The following is a 27,290-nucleotide window of genomic DNA, read 5'->3' on the forward strand; positions in this document are numbered from 1 at the left end:
AGCAATACCAAGTAATCAAAGACTTACCCTCACCAATGACATTTGAACTTAGCTCTAGTTTTTGGTTGTATGGTCTCTTTTTTTACATTTCAGAAACGAGGCCTGATTTTTATATCAAAACCGGTTTTTGGGAGGGTGATAGTCTTATCCTAGCTAGTTTTTTGGGGAACTGGGGGCTGTATTTCTACCCCATCCCACCGTGGTAATGGTTTTGAATTATAAAGGTGCTCAATTACACACTGTTGATGGGGAAATGTTCAAATCATTTGTCAATAAATGCTGGAATGCAAAGCCTTTGGGCTGATACCTGGTCCAGTGTGAACTGTCCATTACCATAAAGCTACCAATCACATCCCTACCGGGATGGAAAAGAAAGAATATCATTATACGATTAGCCAATGAACCAGCTCTGGTCTTCGTCTGATCGTTTCAGTTTCGATATAAACGGCCAGAAAACCCTCAGCGTCACGCTAGGAAATTAAATTAGCCGACTACGTACCTTAGCAACAGGACAATAAAAGCGGAGCCTTTAAAATCCGCAGGGAGGTAGGGACGGGGGCTCGGCTGAAGATTCGGGAGCGCCCCGATACCACAAAGCCGACCGCACCTCACAGAGGATCCCCCCAAAAGCGTCTTCACGCACCTCAAAAGTAATCCAGAACCTTCCAGAGAGGGCGTACAGAAACCTCTCATTTTTATTCGTCACACATTTAAAAAATGAACCACACTATACAAATGGTTTTCTGGTGGCGGACAACGATGCGGGTTACAGAGTTCTTTTCGGGCCCGGTTCACGCGCGCGTTCCCGGAGTTCGCCGCCGCCGTCGCGTTCGTTCCGCCACGCTTTCCCCTCTCCTCCATTTTAAAACCATTTCCTCAAACCGCGACCAGAGGTCTCGCCGTAGCCACTTTCCCCCCATTTCCTTTTTTTTGTTTGTTTGTTTTGTTTTGCTTAAAATTCAGGTGGGCAGTAGCATGCGAGGTCCCCCTGATTGCTGGAGGGGAGGAGGAGGAGGGGGGGGGTTCGGGTCGATTCGGGTTTGAGACGTTAGCTTCTCTAGGCGTGGGGGGTAGAGGTCCGTGTCCGTATTTACAGGTGGGAGGGCTTCCGTTGACCCCCCCCCCCCAAAATGAGTCCGGGGACGCTGGCTCGGCCGTCACCAACCCCCCCGCCATCTCGTATTTGAGTTTAAAGGAGGCCCCGCTCTGTTGGGGGGGGGGGGGGGGGGGGGTTCGAGTGCGTCCTGCTCCTTTATCCTCCATGGCCCGCATTCCTCACAACATCAGCAGAGCGTCAGAAGGAATGATGTCGGGTTCGGGGGAGACACATTGACCCAAAAAATAAAAAATAAAAATTGGGGAGGGGGGGGTGGTGGGGTGGGGGTGGGGGGGGTAATGCTTATGCCAAGTAGCTGTATGTATCCTTCTCCCCGTCCACACGCTCGAGGTACTCCTTCTCTATCAGGATATCGATGCACTTCTGGAAGACAAAACCCAGGCGGATAACACGTCAGCAACACGTCGCGAACGAAACAAGCGGTTCAGGTTAACGAGCGGAACGACGCGCTACGTCCGTCCCTTTCAAAGACAGTGCAAGAAAACACACCTAACCGCCACAAAAGCCTGCATTTGAACAAAGACGGTGGAATGAACGTTCAGGGCATTACAGGGTGTGCAGTAGGGGTCTAACGATACATCAATCTGGATCGAACACGGCTGTGTATGGTTGTGTGTGTACACTGCAACGGGATTGCGTCAGCATGATCACATACATTGATTCTTTCTTATTATATAGGATCGTTTTAGACCACATCGTAGCAAAATTTGTGATGTTGCCAAATACCGAACGATTGCCTGGAGAATCGGAACCGTTCTGCACCACGTGGTCTGAGGTTCGCATCCCCTGGCGTGTGACTCACCTTGATGACAGGAACCCTGGGCTTGAAGCGGGAGGACAGCTGGTTCAGGACCTCTGCCAGGAGCTGCTGGTGTTTGAGGACTTTCCTCATCTTCATGATCCTGACTATGGCAGCCTGTGTGTGTGCGCGTGCGAACAGAAGAGGAGAGTTTCAGAACCAACCACGAGCGAGACAACCTACTAATCACAGCGGCGTTTCCGGACCAATCACGAGCGAGACAAACTAATCACAGCAGTTTCAGAGCCAACCGCTGGGGAGCCAAAGCACAGAAGCGTTTCAGAACCCACCACGAGTGAAACTGTCTGTGTGATGACGTTCTTTTGTGTGATGTTTTTTTTTTGCGTGAACGCGTCTGCACCTGTATGAGCAGCTTCCTGTCCTCCTCGATGTTTTTGTGTGTGGTTTCCTGCTCTTGCTTCTGCTCCGTCTTCATGGGCACGTTGATGTTGACTCTCAGCTTCTTGCTGCGAACAGGACACACACGCAAATGGCCTGGGGTGAACGCTACCTCACGCACCGCCGCACATCAGCGACCGTGTAATTCTACGCTCGACGGCGCGGCCATCTTGCGTTTACAGCCCCAAACTCACTTTTTATAACCCAGGAAGAGCTTTATCAAGGTGTCGGGCTTGTAGTCCATCTCGTCTACATTCGCGTTCTCGTCTTCCAGGACCTGTTCGGGAGGAACAGTGCGTTCAGTTCCGAAGCAGCCACACGGAAAACACGCACACACAAAACCCGGAAGAGCTCGGCAGATCACGATTGTTTGGCACAAAGGCGACCTCTTGTGGAAAGACAAAAAATTGCACCCTTCCGTAACACCATTGATTGAAAGCAGAGATGAAGCACGTACCCCTAATTCTGCAGGGCTACCAATGTTCCTTCCAATTACTCCTTACTTTCAACCAGTAATAGTGTTGTGCTAAGGGGAAGTCTTGACTAGTTCATAAGAATCCGACTCCACTTCAGAACAGGATATATTAAGACTCGCTCAGCCACCCCAATACTAATTGAACTGATGTGTCTAAAATACTCATTGTTGGATATTACATGCAGACGGGGGGGAAAAACACTTACCAGCAATTTGGATTTTAACAAAATTTGCAAAACCTGCACCAATATGTCCTGTAATAAAATAAAAATAAGCGAATGTTAACAAACCATTTACTTCTTAAAGTATTATTCATGTAATACTTTAACCTGCGATCAAGAAATTATTGTGCGATCCACTAGACTCATTAATGTCACCTGGGTAGAAAGGCCAGGTTGAGTTACAATATTATAAATAAATATTATGATTGTGATTTCAGCAACACAATTCAAAAGCCACCTCCATTAACAAGACAGAGTGGAGACTATTCCACCCCAGTCACCTCACATCACCTGGCCTTTAGCTCATAAAGATTAAAGAGTTGGCTTTGTTGTTAAATTAAATTAGATTAAATTAAACACAGACCCCAGAAGTTATTTAGAGGGTGACAGAACAGATTCAGATGCGAGTGGATTTCCCCTATAGCAGGGCCTCAATTATGACTTTGCCTCAGAGAATTTAACTGTAGAAGGGTGGCCTCCGTTAACACCGCGCACTGGACCCCCCCTCGCCCCCCCCCGCCCCCCCCAGTCTCACTATTTTGATCTGTGTGCTGTCTGTCAGCTGCTGCACGGTGTAGATGTCCTCTGTGTTGTACTGCAGCAGAATGGCCATCTGGAACGTGGAGGCCTGGAGAGACACACTGGAGTCACTCACCATATACAGCGCTACTGACACAGGATGGACAGACACACAGACACAGGATGGACAGAGACACTGGCAGCGTGTACTGACACACCGAGACAGCATGTACTGAAAGGATGGGCAGACACACTGACAATGCATACTGACAGGATGGACAGACACACAGACAGGATGCACAGACACACTGACATAGTGCACTGACAAAGGGTGTACAGACACACTGAAGCAAGTTTTACTGACAGAGCTAGAGAAATGGTAGATTGACAGACACACTAAGGCAGCATATACTGACAGAGAGCGAGAGAAAGACACTCACAGCTGACACATACAGACACAATGAGCCGCAGGACAGACTGACAGACAGTGGCACAGGATACTGAAAAACAGGCCACACTCACACACAGGGAATATCACATTATCTAGCACAGCACACACCTTTATCCAAGACGAACAAGAGCTCAAACTTTCACTACATCCACTTAAACAGCTCGGCATTTACTGGAAAAATTCTGCTTAGTTATTCTCGCTCAAAGGGAAAACAACAGTGCCACACCTGGGATTCCAACTGGCTGGCACAAGGAGGATTATTACACTCCAGCTAATCACACCCATTCTATTACAGAGCCGAGGACACTGGGGGCTGCAGATGTGATGGAACAAAGCAACGGAAATCCACATATTCAGCACTGCCTTCCCGATGTCTCTCTCAGCTTTAGCCCTCTGAAGAGTAGGCCTTCTGGAATGTTCTAGAACTCTGTCGCTTTCAGTTCCCAGCAGTGATTGTGACATCAGCATTAGAATGTTCAGCTTAGCCTTAGAACATCAGCTAAGAACATCGTGTTCACGCTATGACCTCACTCCTTAAAGGGCCCCTTTTAACGCTGCGGACTCCACGTCTCCCCCTGCTGGCGGACAGGCTCACCTGCAGGGTGTATCTGTTCTTGAAGCAGTTGGTGACCAGCTCCCCTTTGGACAGGTGGTAGAGCCAGGTGAGCTTGCGGCCGCTGTGTCTGCTGGCGTAGAAGGCGGTGAATCTTTGGTAACTCCTCTCCAGCTGCAGCGGGGAGGGGGGGGGGGAAGCGCAGGGTTAGAGAGAGGAACGGGCGCGGTCCGCACGGTCATACGCGGTCAGGTTAAACGTCTCGAACCGCCGCGATGGCTGAAGAGGACCGCTGGGCCTCACCTCTGAGGGTAACGCGAAGGTGCAGGACTGCTGGAAAGGCCAGGACCCAGAGCTGAGCACCTGGATGCTGAAATCCACTGGAACACAAACAGGCCACCATCACTGTTAACAACACAGGAGCAACACATTCCCTCCTGCACAAATCCCCATTCTTAAACTGATTAATGCACCATCAGTACACTGCAAGGTACAATCAGAATTTTTTATCCCTAATTTTTCAGTTTTTTTGGGGGGGGGGGGGGGGGCTGCTGGGTGGCTCATCCTGTTAAGGCACCGTTCCCTGTTGCGCATGGACGGGCCCCACGCTCTGGCATCGTATCCGAGCCGAAAGGGTCTTCCCGACTCGGCGTCTGTGTGAGCGTGACGCGCGTGTGGCGGTGCGATGAGAGGCGGAGGCTGACGTCACGCGCGCTCCGGGCGAGAGACACGGGCTCGTCCGCCCTCTCCGTAACCCCGCGGGGCGTTTGGGGCGAGCGTCGTGGCGCGATCGCGATCGAGCGCTCCAAACGAGGGGAGGAACAGGAGAGAACAGACGATAAATAAATGGGGCGATCGCTTGTCTGATGAGGCGGAGAGCGCGCCGTCAGCCGAAACTCTCCGGCCCTCGGCGAGGCCGCGGTACATTACCGCTAACTCGGGAGCGAGGGACGCACCGCTGCACTGAGCATGTGCAGAACCACACGGCCCCGGGGGGACGGTATTTTACATCTACTATTTAGCAGAATATTAAACCTGAAACATAAGCATTGGCTGTTTCTCCATAGGTCAGTGTTATCTGTTATTTATTATAATTGCTCAGTTCCTTAAACACTGGTAAAAAAAAAAAAAAAAGTTCGCTTTTTCAGGGAAGAAATCAATGTGATAATTTTTGCGTGGAGAAACACCGTTTCAAATGTGAGACCGTATAGCAGGAATTGTAATCCAGTAAATTTAAAGATCCGGAGAACTGGAGTGCAAGCCAGATCGCAGGCAGTAAACAAGTCCTGAACAAACTCACGTCCACCTGAGAGAACAGAAATGAAACCTGAACAAACTCACGTCCACCTGAGAGGACAGAAACGAAACATGAACAAACTGACGTCCACCTGAGAGGACGCAGACTTACGGTCCAGGGGCTCGGAGATGGAGAGGTGCTTCTTGAACTGCTCGTTGAGGTCTTTGCTGACGCCGATGTCCTGGAACATGCGCTGCAGCTTGGAGGTGTACTCAAAGCCGCACGCTTGCTGAGGGGGCGGAGACAGAGAAACGGACACGCTCAACAACCAATCCTGGAGAAGGACACATGCTCAACAACCAATCCTGGAGAAGAGGCGGAGCTTACTGAAAGCTCTGTGTCTTTGAAATGCAACTGACATTTTATAGAGCATTTGAGTGATCTGAAATATATTTTAACCTTGTGTGCCTGCATTTAAATGCTTCAAATACAAAATATTGTTTTCCCTTTGCAAACACAAGACTAAAAATACATTACAGACATAAATACTTTTATTCTTGTGATTATAGATAATAGCATGGGTTTGACTCCACCAAGGCCAATGAGTCTGACTTCAGAACACTGCAGTACAGGAACAGAGGCAGGAAGATGTGAACTGAGGAGAAGAGAAGGGGTGTGTGAACAAGGGGGCGTGGAGCGAGAGCGCCACCTTCAGTTTGGAGATCATGCTGGCCTCGGCGTCGTCACTGGCGCTGTTCTGGTGGACCAGCCGCTTGGCCAGCATCTTGGCGTAGAACTTTTGGAACACGTCCTTATCCTCGATGTACTTGAACACCACCATCTGGAGTCAGGCAAATACAGGGACAGACTGTCAACAATCAGCAGCACAGAGGCCTGGTACAGTCTGTGAACGACAAAATTTAACCCTGTGACCTACCACTTTAACCGTCATTGTCTTACAGACAAGAGGAAAGGCAACGCCCCTTTATGCAGGTGGGCCAATAGAAAAGCCTCCCTCAGTGACTGCTCAAAGTCTGCTTCATTCTAACTGGACCCAAATCTCAACAATCCCACGTTTGAGATCTAAACTGTATCTGGCTCTTCTGCAGCAGGCTTTGGCCGCTCATGCCCGGACCATAAATCTGAGTGACAAGTTCATATTTACGCACCAAACATAGATTTATGGACTTACAGGGTTCTGACATTTATATATTAAAGTACTAAATGTAGTTTTACAAGCTCAATGCTCAACAATAACCTGGCATTACCATCACACACAGAGTTCATGTGGCCAGGTAAAATGGGTGTGGAGGCCATATAACAAAAACCCTAACTACTCTGTTGATAAGACGGAACTGCTGTAGTACACGGACTAGGGCAAAGCAGAAGGAACAGAGAGTCGTTGACATTTTATTATTTCTCTAAAAGAGACTGGCCTCTTTTTCACTGACTGGCTGAGCTGCAGCGTTTCAGCTGAACACTGATGAAATTAGTGGACTGTGTAACAGCACTGTGGCTAATGTGTGGCTGATGTGCCTGTGGTGTTCTGCACACTGTAAGGATACCTGCTCTGCTCTGCTGCGTGTTTATGATGAAGGGGGTGGAGCTGAGAGAGGGAAGCAGGAAGCAGAGCAAGCTGTTCAGGTGTCAATCACTCACCACTTGGTTAAGGGTGTCCTCTAGCTCCGCCTCCTCAGGGTTCTTAGAACTGCAGGTGAGGGAGAGGCAATGTCAGTGTAACATACTACACACATTCTCTCACACACACACAGACACACACAGACGCACACACATGCACAGACACACACAGAATGAGAATTACAGACGGAGTCACTTGCACAGTCATGACACAGGACTTGCGCTTCAGGCCCAGTCATTACTCACAGCCACAACACGTCTGTGCAGCCAGAAGGTGCGATTACAACGACATGCAGACGACTGCATCACCCCAGAGACGATGCAACACTGCACAGCAGACAGGCGAGGTGTGGGCACACGTGTACGCTCCTGTTTAAAACCCCGACCTGCTCACCTCTTCTTCAGCAGGGAGTCACAGTATCGGGCCAGCAGCTCGGGGGACTTGCTGGAGGACTGCGCCATCTTGGTCACCGCGTTGTTGTTGATGAAGCGTCCGCAGGCCTATCGGAGAGAGGAGACGAGGAGAAGGGGCGGAGTCAGAGAGGGGGGGGCGGAGTCACCACACGCAAAAACCCTTGTGTGCTAAGGCAGGACCCGTGTTGCGTGCGTGTTATCGTGTTGCAGACGTGCTATCGCGTTACACACACACACACCAGAGGGCGGAACGCAGAGACAGAAGAGCGGTGTTCCTGATGCGGCAGACGGAGGGAAAGATGGCGCCCGTACCTTGTCCAGTGCGGCCACGAAGCCCGCGTCGTTGTTGAACGCCGACATCACCAGTGCATTGTACTTCTTGTGCACGTCCAAGATCGTCTGCACGTACACTTTGGGGTCCTGAGGGAAGAAAGGCAAAATAAAACAACATTAACTGCTCTTTTACTGATCAATCAAGCACATTCTCAGATATTTCAGTCACACACTCTGCTACTTATTCACTAAGCTCAATACATCACTCAATGAATGCTAAATAAATATCAGCTGAATCGATCTGTTCAGCCAACATTACATGAACCACAGAACAAACAGCTTCTTTCTTCATTTTCAGGTTTTTTAACACTTTAAAATGGTGCTTTTCTGAAGACACAATCCATTAATCACAGACTGTAACCTTCTTGGCAGGAGCATAAACAAAACGATGACCAAATTTGGGCGTTCCCCCCTCAGTAGCACACCATAGCAGAATCGGGTAAGATTCCCAAAGACAAACTGATCAGAACCACATCCTCCAGGCCTGAAACGCTCCAGCATCCGCCAATGTGCCAAAACCCCTGTGCCCAGCAGGACGGAAGGACCAGCAGAGCATTTATCTGTGAAAGACCATTCATCTGTGAAAGCCCATCCCACAGGGCAGCGGGACAGGTGGCGGTGTGGAGCTCTTGATTTAGTAATTAGTTACAGAGCGGAGAGAGCTGCACCCGGGACCTCAGGTTTGGGGTCCCGGGGGGGGGGTGTTAATTACCCTCAAACCGCTCCCTCACGCTGTAATTAAGGCCCCCGCAGCTAAAACACGGCCCCCCGTGGGTCAGGCCGGAGCGCAGCAGCGTGTCTGTGTGCGACCCCGGCCCAGCCCCGAAAAGCTTAGCAATCGATTATTCCACCGACCATAACGCACAAAGATGGGATCAAAGGTTTATGGAACCTCTTAACTGGAAATTTAATAAGCATAAATTCAACGTCGTCCTTCGCCGTTTAAATGTAGCCCCGCGCAGCTGAAACGGTTTTCCAATGCTAAAGTACGTTAGCATCTGAGCTTTATTCCACACAGGGTCCATTTATACCGCTGGGTATTTGACAGGAGCTGATGAGGTTAAGTGTCTCTCTCGTTAAGTAAACCGCAGTGGCCTCTCTGGATGTGAAGCTAAGGACTCGGGTTCTAAACTCAGCTCTAAGCCTATTCTGTCCCTGCTGTGGAGCCCTGAACCAGAAAGGGTCAGGGTCCAAACCCGGCCCAGTACACCCCCCCACGCCGCAGCCCCCCCATCCCACCCCACCCCACCCCACCCCACCCCTCCGCGCTCACGTTCAGCGCCGCCTCGCCGCACTTCTCGATGGCTGCCAGCCCCTGGTTGTGGATGTGCGTCTCCAGAAGCTTCTTCAGCTCCCCCAGCCCGTCCGTGATCCGCGACACCAGGTTATACATGCGGCCCAAATCTGCAATGTACAGGATCACATCAACATGGGCATGAGTAAACATACACACACACTCACACACACTCTCACACAGGGACACATACACACACACACACACACACACACACACACTCACCTCACTCAATCACTGACACACACACACACACACACACACACACACACACACACTCACTAGCTTATTCAGGAACAGCACAGAAAAAATAAATAGAGGAGGTAAACTTCACCTCTGAATTGACAGCAAACACAAACGTTTATATCAACGTTTTCACCCTCAGCCCATCGACCCGGGGAGCAGCGACTGCGGTGTGTGTGTGAAAGCCCAAACGGGCTCCAGCGGGACCGCGGAGGGGCGGGGCGTCTCACCTTCGTTCTTGTCGGCGTCCAGAAGGTTCTGGAACTCCGTGTGGAAGATCTCCAGGTGCTTCTCGATGAGGACCTGCTCGCACTTGCGCGCCAGCTCGTCCTGCGTGCTCTCGTGCAGGTACACCTGCACCCGCCGCTGCTCCTCCAGCAGCCGGGCCTCCGCCTGCCACACACACACACGCGCACGCACACACGCGCGCACACACAGACACACGCGCGCACGCACACACGCACGCACGCACACACATTACACGCACGCACACACACACAGACACGCAAGCACAACATACACACACCCACACACACACACGCACACACACACACACACACACACACACATTACACGCACGCACACACATGCAAGCACAATACACACACACACGCACACACACACACACATTACACGCACGCACACACATGCAAGCACAATACACACACACACACACACACACACACACATTACACGCACGCACACACATGCAAGCACAATACACACACACACGCACACACACACACACACACACACACACACACACACACACACATTACACGCACACACACACACGCGCACGCACACACACAGACACACGCAAGCACAACATACACACACCCACACACACACGCGCGCACGCACACACATGCAAGCACAATACACACCCACACACACACACACATTACACGCACACAGACACACGCAAGCACAACATACACACACCCACACACACAAGCACAATACATACACACACACAGTACACATACGCACGCATGGACACACGCATGCACGCACAGTACGCACGCACACCACACACGCGCACGCACACACAAAAAATACACACACAAAACACACATGCACACACACAGCAGGAGAGCGGTGATGAGAGAGAGAATCCGTCAAGAGATTCACAGCCCTCCATCCGAACCCAGCCCACAAAGAGGCGAAGCTCCGCCTCTCCCTCCGCCCCGGTATCCAATCAGAACCGCGGCGACGGCGCGCTGTCATCACGCACCTTCTTCATGTACTCCGTGACGGGGTTCTGCTGCAGGAACTCGGTGCTCTCCCGGGTGTAGAAGCGCTCCGTGTCCACCAGGAACTGCGTCTCGAAGTACTCCTTGTACACGGAGAGCGTGGGGCCCTTGGCGAAGGCGTCGTCCTCGTTCAGCCCCAGTTCCACTGAGGAGGGGGGGGGGAAGAAAACACTGTCACGTCTACCTCTTCCTCAGAGACTACGTATCCCATGCTGCCGAGGGAGGGGGGCGGGTGTACCGTAGGACTGGACCACCCCGCTGATCAGCCGGGTGTTGATTGGCTCCCCGTTTCGCTCCTTGTCGATGAGCTTCAGAACGGCGTTTGTCACCTGGGACGGGAACGCCAGAACAGAAAACACGCGCTGATTGGTTTAAAACCTTCATCCACAAACAGGCCCCTCCCCTCCCCCCCCCCCCCCAAGACACTCAGACACACACACAGTCTAAACTCACCTGTTTGTTTAAGGGTCTGAATAAGCACTCTCTCCACGTAACCAGGGCCAGCTGGAGACAGGGAGGGAAAAAAACCCAAATTTAGTCCAGTTAGGCAGGGTGAAACATTCGACCAAAGGTGTGTTAGACCAGGGGAGTTTAATCTAATCGAAAAAGGGTGCAAAGGTTTTTGTTTTAGCCCAGCACTGCGACCCATGGGTCAAACAAATGAACCAATCACGGCCTTCAATCAAGACCTTGATCAGTACCAGGTGTCTTAGTGATGAGCTAGAACAAAAACCTGCACCCACAGACGAGACTGAACACAGCTGTGCTAGACTGAACTATATACCATCAGCATTAACAGTTCTGTCTCCCTAGAGTTGAAAGCCAAAACATTCCAATCTGATGCGCCTTCTGGAAAGTCATTGAGCAGCATGACGTTGCAACTAGGTAGCCGTTTCGTAGGTGATTTAGTTAACGCACTTGTCTTAACTACTGCTTGTATTTTTGCATAGACTGTGTTGTTGCTGTTCTCGTTTGTGTTAGTGTTAAACAGCTTAACCTTCAGGGTCCAAGTTGAACTATGCGGTTGTTCCCTGCACTTGGACCGGTACTTCTCTCTAGGGTTTTCGACACACTTGTTCCTGGTTATGGTTATACACTTTGTTGTACGTCGCTCTGGATAAGAGCGTCTGCCAAATGCCTGTAATGTAATGTAATGTGATGACTAAGGACAATGCCATGCAACGGACGCTCTGTAAACAGCGGTCTATGGTGCAGTGTTACGGTGCAAACCGGAACCTGCGGCAGTTCGGAAACGGGCAGAGAACAACAGAGAGGACGCCGGAGGCGGGGACGCGGAGAGCGAAAAGCGAGACGTGGCACTGGGAGTGGAGGGGAGGGGGGGGAGGGAGGGGGAGGGGCGGGGCGGGCGCGGGCCGTACCGAGTAGATTTCGTAGATGCCCTTGCGCCCCTCGTCGCACTCGCGGCGCACCCAGTGGCGGTTGAGGTAGGCGCAGATGCCGTTGAGCACCTTGCTGGAGAAGCGGTAGTCCTCCCACTGCTGCGTGTAGAACTTGAGCACGCTCTCGTCCATCAGGTCTTCCCCGTCCTGAGGGGAGGGGGGGGGGGAGGGAGGGAGAGATGGAGGGGGAGAGGGCGAGAGAGGGAGGGATGGAGGGAGGGAGGGAGAGCGAGGAAGAGGGGGAGAGAGAGGGAGAGAGAGAGAGAAAGAGGGAGGGGGGGGAGAGATGGGGAGAGATAGAGAGAGAGAGGGAGAGAGAGAGAGAAAGAGGGAGGGGGGGAGAGATGGGGAGAGAGAGGGAGAGAGAGGGAGAGTGAGAGAGAGAGGGAGAGTGAGAGAGAGAGGGAGAGAGAGGGTGAATGGAGGTAGAAGAGAGATTAACAGTAGCAGAGATGAGTGGAAAAAAAATTAACGAATACATTGAAGCATGGAACACAACGGAAACAAACTGAAAAATATTATAATTCTCATAAAAATGTCTAACTGAACCACACAGGAGTCTGACGAAAGAATGCTTCAGGTACCACTGGACCATGTTCGTCTCATAATTACACAACTCGTCTCCACGGAAACGCTAGGAAACGAAGCGAGCTGTACCTTGAGGAGGTTGGTCAGGTAGTTCTTGAGGAATTCTTTCAGTCGTTTGTAGAGCTCCAGGCCCACAAACTGGGCCCCCCCGGGTGTGGGCGTCTTCTTGGAGGGCTTGGAGGGGGGGGGCCCCGCCCCCCCGGGCCTGGCTGGACTGGTGGACGCTGGTGCAGTAGTTATAAACATGTCTGCGTGGCGGGTTAAGGTTGGAAAAAAAACGACTTGCGTGGAAAGATAAAAGGATACAAAAACACTGGTGATATCCATTAACACAAGTGTTAGTACGCCACTTTCTTCTCACATTTTCTCCCCAATTTAGTCTTTATACCAATTCCCCATGTGTGTATCACAGTCCCGGTCAATGCGCTATCCTCTGTTGGTCTGGGGAGGGTGTAGACCGCCACATGCCTCCTCCGATACATGTGGAGTCACCAGCCGCTTCTTTTCACCTGACAGCGAGGAGTTTCACTGGAGCGCGCCACTTTCAGGATGGGCTGAAAGTTATATGGCAGTTTGGGAAAAAAAAAAAAAAAAACATGTCCTACTTTACGGCAAACTTTCAAAGTCAAAAATAACTGCGCACACAAAGGAGCTGCTGCTTTCCCCAGAAACAAATATTTTAGGGAATATAAATAAACGCTTTCAGTTGTACACAGGAAGGCATGGAACTGAACTGGTCTGCTGTCTTACTCATCGTCCATTAGAGTGACTTTGTTAAGCACGTTTTATATCCTTAAGCCACTGACATGTTTGGACAGAAGAAAGAAAAAAAAAAAAAAAAAACAGATCCCATTTATCCACACTTGTCCACCCAAGCAGAAGTGGTCCGTATTAGACGGAGTCCTGGACTGCAGTACTTAATGCACAAAGGCAGCTATTTTTAAAATCGCTGCCAAGCTACGCATGTGCACTCAATTACCTTTCCACAAGCACATCTGCAGCAGAGCGGCATTCAAAACAGCAGCTAACCGCTCAATATAAACAGAAATCAACAAGGAGCGTGCAATAGGCTTCACAGAAACTACTGTTCTCGCCCTCAGTACCTCTCTCTCTCTCTCTCGCTGTGTGTGTGTGTGTGTGTGCGTGCGTGTGTGTGTGTGAGGGTGTGTGTGTGTGTGTCTGTTTAGAGAGAAAGAGAGCGAGAGAATGCGTCTGAGAGAAGTCGCTACAGTTTAAAAGGTGACGAGCCGGTAAATAATTCAGCAGTTTAAACTGAGCCGTGAGGGGAATGAAGCAGTAACCGGATGAGTCACTCTCTGGCGGTCTGCGTGATCCGCGCGATCGGACGAGCCCGGGCCTCGGCGCGATTCGCTTTCCCCCGGCGCCGGTAGCCTGATACGCCCTCGCGTTTTAACGCTCACGCAAACGAGAGGAGGCTCCTGGCGGTTCAGAGTCAGTCTCCAGGTGAAACCGCACCGCAAATAAAAGATGACGAGTTCGGTAAATGAAGATGACCGGGCTTACGGTGAAGACGAGGCCATTTTTCGGACGGGCGGCCAGCGGCGATTAGAACGCCTCCGTCTCCGCGCTTTGGAGAGCGCACGCACGTCTTCTGCAGCTCTGTAGCGTGTAGCCGCGTAGCACGTAGCCGTGTAGCACGGTGCTCAGGGAACTGGGCCTGAAGCTCCATGGTTATAGGTTTGAGTCGCAGGAGGAGCCACTGCAGGGGTACCCGCGAGCAGGGTGCCGAACCTGGACAGCTTCAGCGAATACGCAGCAGTGTAAAACTCACTCTGGATAAGAATGGCCCGCTAAGCGGCTAAAATGTGGCAAATCGCGTGCGACCGAAACCGAGGTTCACTTGAATGGAACTCAAACATTCTAAGCATTGTGGAGTTCTGTTGGGTGTGTGCACGTTATATTGTGGGACCATTTACGTGAGTTACTAATGATGAAGTAACATTAGTATTGAGGTAGATACAGACCAGTACTTGAATGGTACACAAAATTTCCAGCTGGTCACTTTCCATCGTCTGTTTGTTCCAGACTCAAGGGGCTAGGTGTAAACAGGCCTGAGAGCACAGGCGTCTAGTGCAGCTCTGGTCTAAACGGCTTTGAGAAGACCGAGGAAAGGCTCAAGTGCTGCCGGGTCTTCAGGTTTGAGTGTTTCTGAAGTCGACCAGTCTGGACCGGCTTTGGGAATGCAGCCGTGTCTCCAGCTTCAGACAGTACAAACACATCTGAGGAGAGGACTTCCTGCCGCCGGTGTTAAGTCTAAAGGGCTTGGGCTTGGTCTAGGGTTCGAGTGAACAGATGCTGCTCATCAGTCTGCTCGCACCCACTCAAAACACAGCAGCTCCCACAGACTCAACCATGGGATTCCGGAAGAGTTAGATTAACCCTTAAAGGTGTGAGATCACAAACAGTTGATCAGAATGTTATTTACTGAACATTCTAATGCGGTTATAACAGACCCTACTTGCAACTGGAAGCAATGGAGTTCTAGAACACGGACTTGAAATGTTGAAAAAAACATTCCAAAAAACCTACTCTACAAGGTTAAGGGGTCGTACATTAGTGCAGCCAGTGGGAAGCTGGACTTGGTTCCAGAAGATTCCGCCACATTCTACTAAACACTGCACAATCCCAAGAGTTTAAAATAAATGTAAAGCAGGCCGAGCTGTACTTTGTTTCTTCTGTAAAAACTTTGATGCTAATGCGAACGAATAAGAAACAGCTGTAACCACAGTAGCCGTTGGCTACGGCTATGAAACCAAGCACACTGAAAAGACTGCGGCTCTACCACATTCCCAGGGATTCACAGTCCATACATTAACTTTAGACTTTTCTCAAAGACATGACCAACAAACCAAATGATTATTGTACCCTGCATATAATGCTTTAGACAACAGACCTGCAATTTTCTACTAAATCCCTCCTGACGCTTATTTGAGATGCAGTCCTGATTTCTGCAGATTTGCCCAAATTGGGGTAATTCGTGAGCCATCGCGAGCGCATGCCGACTGGCTAATCGTTGTCGGCCGCGCGGTTCAGATACCCGTCCCTCGATGCATCGTCTTCAAGCACGACCTTACAGCGGATAAGTCTCTGGACTTCGATGTAGGAGTCTAGACTTCGGCTCAATGAATTCAGTCCAGTCACTTGCTGTCCTGAACTCAATGTCATTTAGTGGCTCTAGATCGGGGTCAGTAACCCTGGTTCAGGACAGGTGCAGGACCTGCTCTATTTGCTTGCTCATCACTGATTATTTAATCAATTCAAACAGTCGATGAACTCACTTAAAAGACAATGAGCTCACCTCACCTGACTTCTGGAGTCTAAAATGGTGGCTGATTTTAAGGTGAAACGCTTGCAGATTCTCCAGACCCGGGGGGCTGCAGACCCCCCAGCTTTATTAGTGCTGTTGACTGACCCTTATAACCCCCTCCCCCCACCACATTACATTACATTACATTACATTACAGGCATTTAGCAGACGCTCTTATCCAGAGCGACTTACACAACTTTTACATAGCATTTTTACATTGTATCCATTTATACAGCTGGATATATACTGAAGCAATTCTGGTTAAGTACCTTGCTCAAGGGGTACAACGGCAGTGTCCTTACCCGGGAATCGAACCTGCGACCTTTCGGTTACAAGCCCAGTTCCTTACCCACTGTGCTACACTCCGTCCCCACCCCCCCAGGACGGAAGGATACGTGTAGAGCTCCATGTAGCGGGACTTGGCCATGCTCTGGCGGGTGTAGACCTGCTGTATCCCCGCCCGCAGGTCGTCCCAGATCTGGTCCAGGCCGATCTGCTTCAGCCCGTGCGGGTTCTGGCTCCTGCTGGACGACATGGCCTCTTCGGCTCGTTCGTCTTCCTCCTCTCTGCCCTCCCTTCCTTTTCCTTTTCCTTTCGATTTTTAAAAAAAAACTTTATTTAAAAGGAAAAGGGGTTCAAAAGCTGCTACTCCTCCATAAGGTGGCGGAGTTTAAGAAAGCGGGGGGGGGGGTCCCCTCTCCTTGAGAAAGCGTCCCGGACGGCTCCGCCAGCACCCCCCTCAGACGGAGATCAGAAGCCCAGAGCGCCAAAAAACCTGAAAAACACAAAGACACTTTGTTATCGTCCTTATATGGACATGCCCAGGCTTTACAGTAACTGACCAGTTTCAGACAGGTGATTGACAGGTGATGAAAAACACAAAGACACTAAGTGAGCATCCTTATAAGGACAATAGAAACTAACCAGTATCAGAGAGTTTTGATCCAGTTTTTCAGGTGTCTTTTACATATGAAAGACTTTTCATGAAAGTCTAACTGGACACATCCAGAACAACTGCACAGCTTGCATTCACTATATCCAATCTATTTATACATCTGGAAATTTACTGAAGCAATACAGGCTCTTGAGAGCACAGCGACAGTGCCACACCTGGGATTCAAACCCGCAACCTTGGACTTGCAAACCGAGTTCCCGAACCGTCAATCTAATCTTACAAGATGCCACAGCCCTGCGAGCCAATCCACTCTAAACCCAACGCTCACATCAAGATCGATAACACAAGGCCAGTACGCTCAATAACCTTCTCAGAGTCATCTCAATTACCTGGCCAAAATAAGACATGACAAACACACGCGCTGAATGTGTAAGATGTCTGACCTACGTATTGACGGTTACCACGGTGACATTTCAGTTTGGACTTTGACAGGTGTGGAAACGTCACCGTCTGTTTAAACGCTAAGGATCCCTGCATTTTCTCCTCTACAGGTCCCCCCCCCACCCCTCCATAGGGTGAGAGCCCAGCTGAAGGGGGAGGAGCTGAGGACAGAACAGGGTTGGGGTTGGGCCCAGCAGAAGGGGGGGTTGAGGACAGGGGGGGTGGGGGGGGTTGAGGACGGGGGGGGGCGGGGGGGGGTTGAGGACGGGGGGGGGGCGGGGAGCTTGTGACAGAGCTGGCGGGTCGGGGCTCCGGTCCACCTTTAGGGTGGCGAGTGAGCATGGGGTCCGCTGAGCAGGGTCTGGGACGGGGCCTTAACCACTTCGGTTCCGCGCTCCCTGCTGTGGGCGTTCGCGGGACAGCGCAGGGACCTGGGGGGGGGCGGGGGGTGATGCGGCAGCTCTGCTGAAGCGGGCTTTCCTCGAGCTAAACTTAGGGAGCGGCGCGCGCTGGAGGCGGGTGGGCGGGAATAACTCAGTGCCCGTGAATAACGCATAGAGACAGCACACAGTGTGCAGAGAGATACTGCGGGCGGGGCGGGGTGAGCACATCCTGCACAGAGCACACTGAAATGAAAATACAACAAACAAACAAACACAAAAATTGTAGCCCGCATCAATCCACCAGTTTCCTGCAATAAGCGGTTCTCTTATTTATTTAAAGTATGCTACATCGGCTAGCAGTTCAAAACCAGGTCAAAGGTCAACCCTACAGGTATACTTCATATTGAGGGGGGGGAAAAAAAGCTGCTGTTCTACCAGCCATATGAAATATGTGCTTTAGCCCAGTACTGGCTTGTTTCACAGCTGCACTCCCTCAATTTATTATGCTTCAGGCCATGACTTTTTTTTATTTTTTTGGTAGAAACTAAAAAAAGAACAAAACACAATGTTCTATTTCCAGCCTGTCCATCTGCGCTCAAGCACAACAACCACGACCAGAACACACCCGCCCGCCACCTCTCGAACGCAGCGGCCAGTGGGCGGGGCTTCCACTCCCCGTGCAGTCGTGCGTGTGCGTGCACACGTGTGCGGGTGGGAGCGTATGCACACATGCGGGCTAGTTTGTACAAGCGAATGTGTGTGCGAGACGCAGCTTAGAGTGCGGTCTCAGGGAACATGGGTACAGACCGAAGCTCTGCGATGCACCATGGGAAAAACACAGCCACAGTGCCACAGGTGAACCCACTGTATTCTGCGATGATAAAAATTAAAAAACCTCAGACGCCCAAACTTCCAGAGTCCAAGTGAGATACTGCAGCCCTAATTACACACATACTGCTGCTTTACACAGCCATAATGCAGGGCACTGATAATGATGTTCAGTACATAATCCCCCCTTTACAGGGCTGTTAACATTTACGCACACAGCAGAACTGCAGATCCCGTCGCACACAAGGCAATAAAAACCTACGATCCGCATTACCGATCTGAACGCGGCGACCGTTTCTGACAACAGGGTTTCTCTCGTGTCCAGACAGACAGCTAGAGCTGAAGGGCACAGCTGGTTTAACAGAGTGGCTCTGGAGTGCTGTTCTACATGGGACACTGTATCTGCCAGGTGTTACGTGTACCTTTGCTTTTTCTTACTTTCAGCAATTCCCTGTGACTTTTTTTTTGGAGGAATGCGGGACATAAAACTTTTCCGTAACTGTCCTAGATGGAGACTTACATTTTAACACTTAATATGATTGGCTGAAAAAAAAAAAAAAAAGTCTTCAGCCAATCAGAAAGCAGAATTTAGACTACCGTGTCCCACAGCAGGAGAATGGAGGATAAAGATGAGGGGGGGGGGCAGGTGTGAAAAGGACCCGTGACTGGCAGCACTCTCAGAGGAAGGGGGGGGGCGTGAGAGAGAGAGAGAGAGAGAGAGCCATGCTGAGCTGACAGATGATAATGCACTGATGGGACGGCTGGTCCTTTCAGTCACCTGTCTCCTCCAAATCAGCGAATAAAGTAAAAGACAGATCGGTCTTTAAAAAAAACCCGGCACTTTAAAGAACCGAAGAATCTCCTCTTTATCTCTCTTCTGTTTACGTGACCTTTACGATGTTCAGGAAGAGGCTTTAAAAGCAGAATCACCAGAAGGGCTCTGTTAAACAGGAAGGAGGCGCCTGGCGGCTTCTGCAGTTTCATCCACAAGCAGGCGACCTCAGCGTTTCTGTCAAATAAACTGAAGCTGAACCGCATCCCTGCAACCCGAAAGAGAAACAAAACTAACGCAATTAGCTGAATATCTTCAAACTGCACTGCTGAAAGGCCAGAACAGCACTGATATAACGAACAGACGACAAGATGAAGAATAAAGATATTAAAGAGATTCTTAGCATTGCCGTGACAAACTTGTTTTTTGAAACGTTTTTTTTTTTTAAATGTACAAAGTGAGGTGGTGTCAATGACTGAACAAGATTTATTTTAAAAAATGATAATGTTACTGCTGAGCTGAGAAAGACAGCATTAATGTGTTGTTCAGTGTCAAAGTGGCAAGACCAAAAGGCCATATTTTCATGGTTCAATCCCTTGGGGGGCCAGGAAGGTGTCAGTCCAGTGCAAAATGTGCAGACACACAATGGATTAATGGCAGCGTGTTGCAAAGCCTTATTTTCCTCAGCCAATCACAACGCGGACAAATCACACGCTGAACCGAAAACAAGGTTATTGTGCCAAACTCTGCACAGGGTAAGAGAACTTAATGAGATCAGACGCCAGGGTAAACAAACAGCCCAGCCATGACACCTGGTCAAAATGAGCTACCAAAGCCAGAACATCCCCACAAAACAGTGAGAGAGAGAGACACAGGGAGAGAGAGGGGGAAAGAGCGAGGGAGATGGAGAGAGAATGAAGGAGGGGTAGAGAGACAGACAGAGAAGGAGGGGGAGAATTTCCAGTGACGACAAAGGAAATGACAGGTGGTTTGCTAAAATTCTCCAAAACCGATGTCAAACCTCCTACGTGCCGTGGTCACAGTCAGCGTCACAGTGAAGTGGTCACAGTCAGAGTCACAGTGCTGAGGGACAGTCAGTCACAGTACTGAGGGCCAGTCAGAGTCACAGTGCTGAGGGCCAATCAGACTCACAGTGCTGTGGTCAGAGTCACAGTGCCGTGGGCCAGTCAGAGTCACAGTGCTGTGGGCCAGTCAGAGTCACAGTGCTGTGGGCCAGTCAGAATCACAGTGCTTACGGTCAGTCAGAGTCACAGTGCTGAGGGCCAGTCAGAGTCACAGTCTGGGAGTCAGTCACAGTGAAGTGGTCACAGTCAGAGTCACAGTGAAGTGGGCCAGTCAGAGTCACAGTGCTGTGGGCCAGTCAGAGTCACAGTGCTGAGGGACAGTCAGAGTCACAGTGCTTATGGTCAGTCAGAGTCACAGTGCTGAGGGCCAGTCAGAGTCACAGTGCTGTGGTCACAGTCAGAGTCACAGTGAGGTGGTCACAGTCAGAGTCACAGTGCTGTGGTCAGAGTCACAGTGCTGTGGGCCAGTCACAGTGCTGAGGGCCAGTCAGAGTCACAGTGCTGAGGGCCAGTCAGAGTCACAGTGCTGAGGGCCAGTCAGAGTCACAGTGCTGTGGTCAGAGTCAGTGCTGTGGGCCAGTCAGTCATGGTTCTGTACTCCCTACCCTTACAGGAGCTAAAACTGTAGAAAGGACAATGAAACAGAAGGCAGCGGTTTAAACAAACTAAACAAGAGGCTTGGCTTTTTCCCCATCCCCAGCTTTTCATAGCCTGTCAATTGACTCTTTATTCTAACAAAATGCCATTTGCCCATCAAAGAGTTCACTTTCCTTTATAACGGCCACTTCAGAATGACCCGTTTCCTCTTTGAAGTGGCAAAACCAACATCTCACTCCCACTCTTACCGACCGCCTGTCCCCAAACCACACTGCAATCTCCTGCTGTCCCCACCCTGTGGAAAGAACCCACGCGCCAGGCCAGAAACTGCTTTCCGTACGCACGCCTAGGATCACGGATGCGTGATGCTAATTTCCGTGGCCGTGGCAAACCTTTACGCACAGACCGGAGGAAACTAACGGGACCTACTCAGCTAACCCTGGACAGAGAGCTCAGACCAGTACAGTGGGTGAGCGAAAGCATGAACCATAATTACTGCCGTGAAGGAACTCTAGCCTCGCAGCGGACACGATTTCCTGTCTAAGGTGTGAAGTCTTGTACCGCACCTCAAACAGACTCCCTACACTAACCAGTCATGGCAGAATGATCAGCTAGTGTTGGGGATGACTCAGCCACAACTAATAAAAACAACCAAAGCATCAGGCCTGTTCATTTCCTAAAATATAACCTTATGTGCAATTCAATTAGCTCCAAGTGCCTGCACTATACTGTACAGCTAGCTTAGCTGGCTAATGAAACACTTAATATACAGAGTCTTTTAAAAAAGCAGGCAATTCATTAGCAACGTGCATAAACATGCTGCCGATTTCAAAGCCAAAAGGAGAGATGGGGGATGATGGAAGCAGTCGGTACCAGGCCCGTCTTCAGCCAGCTCACAACGGCAAGGCCACCTCCACAGCCAACAGGTAAACGTGCTGCGCGCGTACCCGGCCAACACGAAACATTCTGACAATGTTATCGAAACGTTTTTCGTCAATGTTGTAACGTTGTCGCAACGCTGCGGGCAACGTTGTGAGAGCCATTTTGTGCTACCTGGTTATGGATCTGGAAAATAAAGAGAAAATGAAACGGATTCTCAGAGAACTGAGGGTGGGGGGGTTGAGGGCCAACCGAACCACTAGTAAAGGCGGCTGTCTTTGAATCCATGAGCGCCATTTATTTTTGTAATGTCAAAAATGCTTTCCCCCGTGGAGGCTGGGAAGCTCGCCCGGTTAAAAGCGCACGGTTCGAACCCGGGCCTGGGCCAGTGCCGACTGTGGCCCGGCAGAAAAGGCAAGTGTACATTCAGTTTAAGTAAACGACTAATTTAACTTACTCCAGCCTGTTCTAGCAGAGGTCCACTCCACTCAGATACAAAAACAAACACATAATTGCATGCGAATGAAGTGGAGGGTGAGCCTCCTGAGCGCGCGCGCGCGCACACACACACACGTCACACACACACACATCAGGAGGTTTGCTCTTTTTACTTCCTGGAACATAAACGCCACACCCAGGTTGCAGAGCCCCTGCCCAAGACTCTGAGCTCCACCTGCGCCCGAGCCTTTAGGCTAAATGCGCAACATAGCGGAAAAACTGGGTCACTGCGGGGTTCTGGGGGCCCAAAAAGGAGAGCCAGGGGGCGGGGCTACACGTGGTGAGAAGTGGGCAGGGCTGAGAAACAGAAGCAAACCAAACACAAGCTTGAGAAACGTCAATGAGATTGGGATGGACTGCAAATCCGTGGTTTTTTTTTTTATGGTGCATGAAATATAGCAAGCAGCCCGGTTTGAAAACCAAGAAGCAGATTCAGCCTTCTAGACTTATTTTTATGTCGCTTTGGATAAAAGCGTCTGCCAAATAAATGTCATGCAATGTAATGGATTTAAAGGCACATAAGAGTGCCTCACTGAGTAAGCTAAGTGTCTACAAACCTAGATGGACCAACAGGGCCAAAGGTGAAGTTTACAGAGGAACAGCCACAGCTGTTAACATACCCCCCAGAGGTGTTGACTTAGCCAGGACAAGTGCATCAGGTATGAGACCTGGGACTGCTTACACAGCTTACGCAGTCAACGCTGAACAGTATCACCAAGCACTGGAGAACACTATCCAAGGGACTCCATCAAGCTTTTGCGTCACTTCAGATGTGAGTAAAGGAATAAGCACTAACAGCTGGCAGCAGGTTCTAAAGACATGATAAAGAAAAAAATAAAGTGTGTTTGAGGCTGCATTTGTGAATGCTTAAGTAACAGTGTCAAGTTTCTGGCAACAGAACAACTGTAATTAGATACAAAGAGCTCCGATGTAGCATATTCAGCTGCCTGCCATCACTGAAACCTTTGGCCCAATTGTAAGATATGCAGAGATAACGACAAAAAGAGAGAAAATGACAGGATCCAATCCCCAGGCACTTAGAATAACCCATTTGAGGAGCCTGAATGCCATTCAGTTCAAAGTGCAGGCATCTGTGAGTAGGTACATGTAAAACAAATCCAAACACTGATGGTTGCTTATTTCTGTGGTAGCGAATTTGTGTCAACGAAAACAGAGCTCATAGCTGAATAATATCAAAGTTCCCTTTCCACCCTTATTGGCTCAACTTCACAACTTGTGGTTTACACAGGTATCCATATGAACGGTCACTGCAGGATGAAATTAAATTTACGGTATATGCCTTTCTGAATGACACAGCAGGAACGCCCCGTTTGGGATCTGAACCCATGACCTTTAAAGATACGACCGGCTCTCAAACTAAGCTACATTGCTGACCTCAGCAACGTTTGCAGTAGGGGATTGCCCACGATTCTGATTCAATTCCATTGACAACCTGATGTTCAAAATTCCTTCTTAGCTAACAGCCACGTTTGGAGATTTGAACGTTCACGTATGCTATTCACCTCACCGGTACATCAAACACTTGCTACTTAGAATACCGTGTGGTTAAAAGCGATGATCAAACTATACCGGATCTTTACATATTTGAGAAAGCTATCTCGTTGGCTTATTCTACAAGACGTAGTCCATTAACTGGCCTGCGTCCAATAACACGCATACAGACGCTAGGCTTTGCACTGTCAGGCAACGACTGAAACAGATTGAATAAAACTGCTAAATGGGCTTTCCCCGCTGTAGCGATGAACCTTAGCCATAGCCATGTAATTGTATTGCCTTAGCTAACTTTGCGCAACTGAGGAGGCCAGCACCAAAATCTCAAGTAACCTTAACTTACTCAATTCGAGGGGAAATTTGGTAAACGGAATTCCGCCAAACAAGTCGCCCCGATGGGTAAAAATGATTTAAAACAACCCCAGTCTGATCCACAGCGGGCTAGCTAACACTATATAAAGGTTCCCAACCCGCACCGCCACCGGTTAAACGTTCGCAGCACGACCATGTCAAAATAAACCTGCGTCATAAGCTTAGCCAACAGAAACAACCCCAGATATAAGGCCGTCTCAGTCCAACCAAGCCTCCAGTCGCTAACATTAGAACCATGGAACAGCCAAGATAGCTTGTTGTTAGCATCAGCTCCGCTTTTCCGCTCTAGACAACCTCATACTTGTTATCGGACATTAAATGGAATTTAGTCTGTAGAACACTTAGAATATGGGAAGACAGTTAGTGACGTTAACTGTGGTAACAAGGCGACAGCACCTACCTAGCTAGACTAAATAAGTTACTGCAGCTGAACATAGCTCACGTTCCACTTTTGACCTTTTAATGTTAATTTAGCTAACATCGCGAATGACACTGAAAAGATGTGGTAGCCAAGAAACAACTGGTTATGATACCCATCTATAATAGCGCCTGTAATAATCCAACTAAATATGTACCAATTCCAGTTGATGATTACAATTTATTTAGCATACAGCTAACTTTTATATTAGCAGACACGAGGGTCGTTTTCCCACATCCTTACTTTGTTAACATTAGCTACGATGCAGGATAAGAACCAATCAGCTAGCGGGCAAGCTTTATAGTTAAGTTATATATTTTAAGATGCACATCTGATCCCACTCGCGAACAGTTAGCAAAGATAGCCGTGCGTAAATTCCAATTACACTAGCCAGTGGTCCTGGAGATATATAGCCATCATGTTATCAAGTTAACTATCCTACGTAGGACTGTATAGGACTATATACGTTCGGTGTTTAGATATGTTACGTTAGTCAGCTAAGTTTCACAATTTCAAATGCAACTTAGCTAGGTAGGTTAACTATTGATGTAACTTGTCCCAACTAATAGGCTCGCCAGCAGGCTAGATCTGACAATTTAGGTAGTAATATAGCAACCAGGCGACTAACGTAATGATAGCTAGCTAGCTAGTCTAGATGGTGGGCTATAAATACTGTTAAGACATTTAGCTTGCTACCCAGGTTACTAGGTAAGTCACTATAAATTCTGAAACACGCAAACCTTTCCTAACCAAAAAATATCACGAGGAACCTAGCTATCATAGGTACTAATGTTATTGAAATTACAATAGCTAAGTACAAGTACATTAGCTAAGATTACTTGCTAGCCTCGGGTTAGCCAGACAACATTAGCCTACGGTTAATAAATTCGGTAGTCTAGCTATTTACTCAGTATTTCGGGCCTACAATTCCCGTCAGGAGAACCCTGAGCAAGCTATTTTTTTTCTGTGACTGATTTGGCTAGATGAATTGCTAGCCTAATGGTACATCGCAACATGGCCTTCTGATCCACTGAGTGAGTCAGGATTATTCACAAAACGTTTCCCACCAAACACCAAAACGACAGCAAAAGGAACTAACAAGCCACATAGAAAACTACAACTGAAAATACTGATGAATAGATTTTACCATCGCTGAGACGTCGCCTGTCCTTCACTCCATACCATGGAAAGCCGTATCGTTTCGATTACTTTTGTGTTTTCTCCACTCGATTGTTGGTGGACAGGACTGGGATTCCGTTTCCTACTTAAAGAAAAAAACCCTGAATCCCCCTCTGTCCCCCCACTGTAGCTAACCGACGCGTTGAACTCGCCTCCGTTGCTTCTGCAGTAAAGGGGAAACATAAATTAGCTACGTCGCAAGAAAGTGTCCGGAGAAACATGTTCCAATGCAACCACGAGTACGGAGCTAAAGGGTTCCGGAGAGGACAGTACCTGCACTGTTCGTGCTTGGTCATTACAAAAATATTGTTGAAGCTGAACATAATTCTCTGTGTATAATAGGCCTATAATTTGAAGGCCTTGGATTTTCCTTCTTGAACAAAACTATGAGCCCTAGCAATGCATAAAATAATGATGGTTTTTCGAATTCAATTTTAATTCACATTTTCAGTGTGGACTGTATAAAATGCTTAGCCTGACTGTGGAACTGGTAGGTAAAATACTTCATATTTCCATCATTTTAAGTAAACTGTAATATAACATTTGTATTTCTGTTTCCGATAAGGTGATGTGAGACACAAATAAAGGCCTGCATGCTCTGGTTTGAATTTGCACAGATGGAAATTGTGAAGGGAGAAATTCTGTGCTGTGCTGCCACCAAGTGGGGGAAAAAAAAATCTACATAAGACTACAGATTAGACAAAAATAAAAAATCGAAAATAATATACTGTATTTTCCGCACACACCTGTACAAAAATAACGGGGACTATGAGCGCAAAAAGAAATGACGCTGTCCTTAATGAATCAATAGTTTCCTTTATGATTTACTGAATTGCAATCTAAGTAATGCATTTCCGTTTAAGGAAACCACTCGTGTAGACATTAATCATTTTCACAATGGTCATATTTTTTACGGAAAGGGGAATAGAGGCGTGGGCAGACTGTTCCTTGGCAACATATACTCACGAAAATGATATACTACTTTCCATTGACAAATCGATACATATCATATAAAATACGTGTGAAGATTGTGTCCAGCGAGCAGCTATAAAACTGTAATGTAGCCAACACTTCATCTGAACTATGTGCAGTTACATTATTTGGTCACAAGGTAACTATAGCCGATGCGCACAATCACTCTATTTCAGTCTAAATGTATCATACAT

The 27,290-nt window shown here is 49.0% G+C and overlaps 1 protein-coding gene across 1 annotated transcript; it reads right to left on the minus strand.

Moving 5' to 3' along the window:
• Positions 1-677: 677 nt before the first annotated feature.
• On the minus strand, positions 678-26,333 carry LOC118233044 (cullin-1-like). Its single transcript, XM_035428364.1, is given in 23 exon segments — positions 678-1,480; positions 1,920-2,033; positions 2,278-2,383; positions 2,510-2,592; positions 2,997-3,044; positions 3,547-3,639; positions 4,577-4,708; positions 4,838-4,914; positions 5,943-6,060; positions 6,481-6,612; positions 7,431-7,479; positions 7,804-7,910; positions 8,136-8,243; positions 9,430-9,560; positions 9,924-10,086; positions 10,931-11,094; positions 11,188-11,278; positions 11,403-11,453; positions 12,329-12,496; positions 13,007-13,135; positions 13,137-13,185; positions 16,661-17,040; positions 26,093-26,333. Coding segments are annotated over 22 exon segments (2,334 nt in total). The 5' UTR covers positions 16,801-17,040; positions 26,093-26,333; the 3' UTR covers positions 678-1,399.
• Between the last annotated feature and the right edge of the window lie 957 nt (positions 26,334-27,290).

This window comes from Anguilla anguilla, chromosome 8 (assembly GCF_013347855.1).
Source record: "Anguilla anguilla isolate fAngAng1 chromosome 8, fAngAng1.pri, whole genome shotgun sequence".
Taxonomy (NCBI): domain Eukaryota; kingdom Metazoa; phylum Chordata; class Actinopteri; order Anguilliformes; family Anguillidae; genus Anguilla; species Anguilla anguilla.